This window comes from Micropterus salmoides, unplaced genomic scaffold, assembly GCF_014851395.1.
Source record: "Micropterus salmoides isolate LMB-PRFRI ecotype aquatic unplaced genomic scaffold, ASM1485139v1 Ms_hic_scaffold_1889, whole genome shotgun sequence".
Taxonomy (NCBI): Eukaryota; Metazoa; Chordata; class Actinopteri; order Centrarchiformes; family Centrarchidae; genus Micropterus; species Micropterus salmoides.
In genome coordinates, this window is record NW_024041027.1 from 1 (window position 1) to 6,293 (window position 6,293).

The window sequence follows — 6,293 nt, forward strand, 5'->3', positions numbered from 1 at the left end:
GACGTCCAGCTGCTGTTGGTGAGTAAAGAAAAGGTTCACCCCGAGCAGCAGGATTGGAGCCCCAGTCTGGACCAGGAGGACCCACCAGAGACACCACACATTAAAGAGGAGTGGAGCCCCAGTCTGGACCAGGAGGACCCACCAGAGACACCACACATTAAAGAGGAACAGGAGGAACTCTGGACCTGTCAGGAGGGAGAGCTGGAGGAGGCTGATCTCACCAAGTTCACATTCACTCCTGTCCCTGTGAAGAGTGAAGAAGACGATGAAGAGAAACCTCAGTCCTCACAGCTTCATCAAAGACTAACTGAACAGATGAAAACAGAAGCTGATGGAGAGGACTGTGGAGGACCAGAACCAGCCAGAAACTCAGATCCAGATAGACATTTACAACCAGATACTGATGAAAAGACGTCAGACTCCTCTGAACCTGAGACTGATGACAGTTGTGATTGGGAGGAGACCAGGGAACCTCAGTCAGTTTCAAATCCTCTGCAAAATAACAGTGGATGTATCACTGATGAGAAACAGTGTTGCTGCCCTGAGTGTGGTAAACTCTTCAGCCAAAACTCAAATCTGAAGCGACACATGAGAATTCACACAGGTGAGAAGCCCTTCAGTTGCTCAGTTTGCAGTAAAAGATTTATGCAAAAGGTTTATCTGACACACCATATGACACTCCACACTGGGAAGAAACGATACAGCTGCAGTGTTTGTGACCGAGGATTCACTTGGCCTTATCAGCTTAAAAACCATCAGTGTGTTGGTCGTCAGTCCTCACAGCTTCATCAAAGAATAACTGAAGAGAAAACAGATGGAGAGCATTTTAAAACAGACGGTTATGTAGAGGACTGTGGAGGACCAGGACCAGCCAGGGACTCAGATCCAGATAGACATTTACAACCAGATACTGATGAAAAGAGTTCACACCCCTCTGAACCTGAGACTGATGACAATTGTGATTGGCAGGAGACCCGGGAACCTCAGTCAGGTTCAAACCCTCTGAAAAATAACAGATATAATACTGATGAGAAATTATTCAGCTGCTCTGAGTGTGGTAAACGATTCAGCCAAAACGCATATCTGAAGAGACACGTGAGAATCCACACAGGGGAGAAGGCCTTCAGTTGTTCAATTTGCAGTAAAAAATTTTTGCAAAAGGTTTATCTGACACACCACATGGCGCGACACACGGCGCAGAAACGATACAGCTGCAGTGTTTGTGGCAGAGGATTCACTTGGCTTTATCAGCTCAAAAACCATCGGTGTGGTGGTCCTCAGTCCTCACAGCTTCATCAAAGTCTAACTGAACAGATGCAAACAGAACCTGAGACTGATGTCAGTTGTCATGGGGAGGAAACCAGGAAACCTCAGTCAGGTTCAGACCCTCTGAAAAACAATGAAGTCCCTGTAAGTGTTCAGGAATGTAATTATGGGAAAACATCAAGTAGCTCCTTTGCATGTTCTACAAGCTTGAGCCACAGGGAACATCTGCAAGAAGACAATGGAATACAAACGGGAGAGAAGCCCTTCAGTTGTTCAGTTTGTGGTAAAAGATACCTCTGGAAGAGCTCCTTAACGACTCATATGAGAATTCATTCAAAAGGAAAACATTTCAGCTGCTCAGTTTGTAGAAAAAACTTTCAAGGGAGAGTAGAAGTTGTAAATCATATGAGAATCCACACAGGGCAGAAACCCTTCAGTTGCTCAATTTGTAAAAAAACGTTTCCATGGAGAGGCCGTGTTTTGATGCACATGAGAATCCACACAGGGGAGAAACCCTTCAGTTGTTCTATCTGTGGTTTAAGGGTCAACCAGAGCTCAACTTTGACCACACACTTAAGAGTTCATACAGGAGAAAAACCTTTCACATGCTCAGTTTGTAAAGCCAGTTTCAGTCGCAGAAACAATTTGTCCAGACACTTGAGAATGCATACTGGGGAGAAGCCATTTAGTTGTTCAGCTTGTGGTAAAGGATTTCTAGATAGGGGAGCTCTGAGACGACACTTGAGCATCCACACAGGGAAGAAACCCTTCACTTGTTCTGTCTGTGGTAGACAATTCACACGAAAGACACATCTAAGACGACACTCTTCTGTCCACACAGGTGAGAAACCCTTTAGCTGCTCTGTCTGTGGTAGAAGATTCGCAGAAAATTCAAGTTTGATCCGACACGTAGGGGTTCATACAGGAGAAAAACGTTTTACATGCACAGTTTGTAAAGAAAGTTTTCGTCTTAGATATACTTTATCTCAACACATGAGAATCCACACGGGGGATAAACCATTTAGTTGCAGCGTTTGTAATAAAAGGTTTACTCGGCTCGGCCATATTAAAAAGCACAAGTGTGCTGGTGAGAGCAGTGGAAGTAAATGAAGCTGCAGAGATGACCGTACACACCGTGCCTGGTCGCTCTGCGATCTCCTGTCCCTGAACGCCCCATTCCCTCTCTGATACCTACAACTGGTTGTGTCACTACTACGACCGGCGCGCTATGAACAGTTGGTGATCGTTCCCTCTGGCTGGATGAATTTTACGTGTGATCCGTGCACTACTGCAGCTGGGGGCTCTCCACAGCGCCACGCAACTTTCTAAATTCTTCAGTCTCACAGAGAAAAGAAAGAAGAAATCAGGTCGAAAGGAAATTTGCTTTATTGCTATTTATTATTGAATGTTAATACAACAGTACTGCTAAAGGAAAATACAAAAAAACCCCAATTCAATTCATATAGTTCATCGAATGAATAAATTTCAATACATTGGATATAGAATAATAGTATCTGATATTGTTGATATTAGCTTTTAGGCTTGTTAGATCAGATTGCGTGTAGTAAATAAATGTATTTGTATGTTATCCTCCCATTACTTTGCACAATAAAATAGAAACGGCCCAAATAGCATTTTCATTGAGGCAAAAGTAGTAAATTAACAACAGGTGCTGTCTTGCACTTTCGAAAGTCGTCATTCTGCGTGCACACCGCTAGTAGATCAGCTTACGTGTTAATTTGCTTGTGATATCAAGTTTGCACACGTTTTTACTCACGCAGACCTTTAGGAAATCTGGCCCTCAGAGTCTAAGGAGCCAGATATATCCCTCAGAAGTTGGTGGAGACAAACGCTGAACTAAAAGAAGAGTGAGAATTGAACTTATAGGTATGGCTGGCCGATGTGTCCAAAAATGTTATCACAATAAAAAAATCGCATCATTTGATATGTATAATTATCAGGATAAATGTCAAAATTATAAAGGCAGATTTTTCCTCCTTAGTGAAAGTTAAAGAAACCAGGTGGTTAATTGTGTGGTTAAACTTTTGATGCCAAACAGTGGATCACTTAACAAATCTGTGGCAGAACATTCAAAACAATTATGATAAAATCTTTGTCAAAGAATATGATTGGTAAATATTTTTCAAGTCCCTTTTCCTCAGCAAAATATTGAACATCTGTTATATTGTTAATTGAGGAAAATTATATTGCAATAATTATCATTATTGATTTATTGCCCAGCCTTAGGTTCCACCAGCTATATGTAAGTTAGGGTGTAAAGTCGATATTAGAGGTTTAATAACTAAGAGTTAGTCTGGAACTAAACTGGTTAAACCGCAATTGCTTGGGTCAGAACATGAGTAGTTTGGCCACTTGGCTTGGTTATGACGTCCAATCACCGAAGACAGATTTCCAAACATACTGGCTACTCTGCCTACCTACTGACCCCCCCGGCTCTCTCCTCCAGAGATCCCCACAAATTTTTCACTGAAGTTGAATATTTTCAGTATATTTCTACCACCTTGCGAAATGCTGTCTGTTGGACTGCTTTCGTTTCCAGTTTAAAATATTTCCACACTGCAGACATTTTAGCCGCGTCCTACCACAAATTGCTCTCTGTTTACGACACTTACACAGCTAAAGCAAAGCAGTTTAAAAAATGCCTTGATCGGCCCGTGTTTGTTTGATTCTGCTCATGGTGATGTTACTACCTCCGGGTGTTAGTGGACTGCTTGGAGCTTTTTGTTGACGAGGAAGAAGAAATAAAAAGACAATCCTACTGTTTATACTGCAGCAATTTGAACGGTCCATCCATGTTTTGTCTACAGCCTTTTGTTGCCACTGGAGAGGGAAGAAGTCGAGTTAGCAACTCCAACAGGCAGGGTCAGTTCAGTATATGTTGTTTTATTAATAATAAAACCACAACACAAAAGTCATAATTACAAGATTATTGGATGCTAAGTCATAATTTCACAGACAATATGGTCAGAAATGACAGTTGGTGTTGAACAGAAAAGGTTTCCTTAGAAGGCGGATCTATCTAGAGAAATGTTCAGACGGAGGAACCACATGTTTGGGAACAAAACCTTCTCATGTTAATATAAAAAGAAGTTTTCCAGTGACTGTATTTCTGTCAAAAGGTAACAAACATTTCAGCAATAAAGCCGTAAAGAAACCGATGAAAACCAAAAGTGTAGCACAGTTTGAAAGAGCTGTTGCCTCTACATGCACTGCTGGTGTGCTCTGTATACATCACCGTGCTGCTAACATGTATCAGCAATAATAATCCAATAATTTAATAAATAACATTCACAGGGGCCATTCTTGCTTGATGATTTAAGATAATAGTTTGTTGATCCCCAGAGGAGAGATTTGGGTGTGACAGCAGCACAAAGACAGAAATAAGGACAGATAACTTACAAAATAAACAATCAGAATAGATTAAAAATTGTCAGATTTTATTTTCCTCAGTCCAGAAGTGTTTTAATCCTTTTTCAACCACGTAAAGAACTTTGTAACTTTGTTTTAAAAAGTGCTGTATAAATAAAGACTATTATTCTTATTGGTGTCTTAATATTATTACAGTGCCCACAACTAAATATAGTTTTGTTTCCTTTATTTTCTTTATTCACTTTCATGTAGCCTGAAGTCTGGAAAGCCCTGAAGTTCCTGTCCAGTAGGTGGCGGTATGCGTCCATAGAAGAAGAAGAAACAGCAGGTGTACTTCCGGTTGCTAACATGCTAACTTTTCCTTTCGTACCGTGAGATGCAGCCGGAGTTCAGCAGCAGAGCCTGCATGTGAGGATCAACGTGTTTAAGTGGACTCTGTTTAAACTTTCGGGATGTTTCACCTCAGACTCATCTCCTGTTAGCCAAGAATGCTAAAGGAAGTTAGCTTGTTAGCAGGAAGTAGCCGGAGCCGGAGCTCGGCCTCACAGTCGGAGCAGCTTCCATAGAGACCAAACTGTATTTTTCACGGAGCCCAAATGTCCAAATGTCCAGATAGAGCTGTCTGAATAGACTCTGTGCTGTTCCCTTTATCTGAACATGTTTAACATCTGAATTATCTCCCGTGTCCTACGAAGCTAATGCAGTTAGCTTAGCTTGCTAGCTGGAAACAGTCTGGAGGAAAAGCTGCTGTGAATCAGTAAAAATGTCTAAATTGGAGAACGAGGAGGAACTTTGTGGACAACGCAAACTACTGGACGCTGTTTTCAAGCCTGAAGCAGGTTTGTACACTTTACTGCTTATTCTCACTGTAAACTGCCTTTACTGCAGTAAAAGTACTAATACCGCTCTGTGAAAATACTCCACTGCGAGTAAAAGTCCTGCATTCAAACCTTCCTTCAGTAAAAGTATGTGAGTATTATCAGCAACATGTACTTACAGTATGACAGTAAAAGTACTCACAGTGCAGTAAAATGTTCCTGCCAGAGTTTCTCTGTTATATCTGATGTTTCTGGATTAATATTCCTGCTGCATCAATGCTGAATTTTACTGCTGCAGCTCATTTTAACTCCTTTACATCCTGTTTGGTAGTTTAATTTACAGCAATTAGAACATAAAATTAGATGCAGATGACTTGAGAGGCTAAAATGTCTTTGATGAGTGGCTGTGAAGCTCAATGTTGGCGGCTCCGGACGTCAGCATCTTGGCAGGCCGACTCACAAACAAGTGACTACGTCCTTAATTTTTCCGCTAAATGTAAATTAATTTAACTTTAAACCATTAAATGTAATAAAAATGTATCTAGACATAAAAGTATAACCCTAAATCATCAAATACACAGAATTACAAATGATAAGCAAAATAACAATAGTCTTCTGAGTATAAAATATCTTCCTTCAAATGTGAGTAATAAAATTATTACACCTGAGTACTTAATACTGAAAAGAACAATGGATTACAATGAAAATACCGGAACGTAATAGTGAGTCTTCATGTGTCCAACCAAAATACGACCTGATATTCCATCAGTGCATCGTAGAAATCAGAGGGCCTAGATTTCACAGCTGCCCGTGTTAGAA

At 40.9% G+C, this 6,293-nt stretch overlaps 1 protein-coding gene across 1 annotated transcript; it reads left to right on the forward strand.

Annotated features, from left to right (window-relative positions):
* The first annotated feature begins 8 nt into the window (after positions 1–8).
* Positions 9–5,033, forward strand: LOC119909755 (gastrula zinc finger protein XlCGF26.1-like). Its single transcript, XM_038727973.1, has 2 exons — positions 9–2,107; positions 4,909–5,033. Exons 1-2 carry the CDS (start codon positions 316–318, stop codon positions 4,911–4,913), a joined length of 1,797 nt encoding a protein of 598 aa, XP_038583901.1. The 5' UTR covers positions 9–315; the 3' UTR covers positions 4,914–5,033.
* The last annotated feature ends 1,260 nt before the right edge of the window (positions 5,034–6,293 follow it).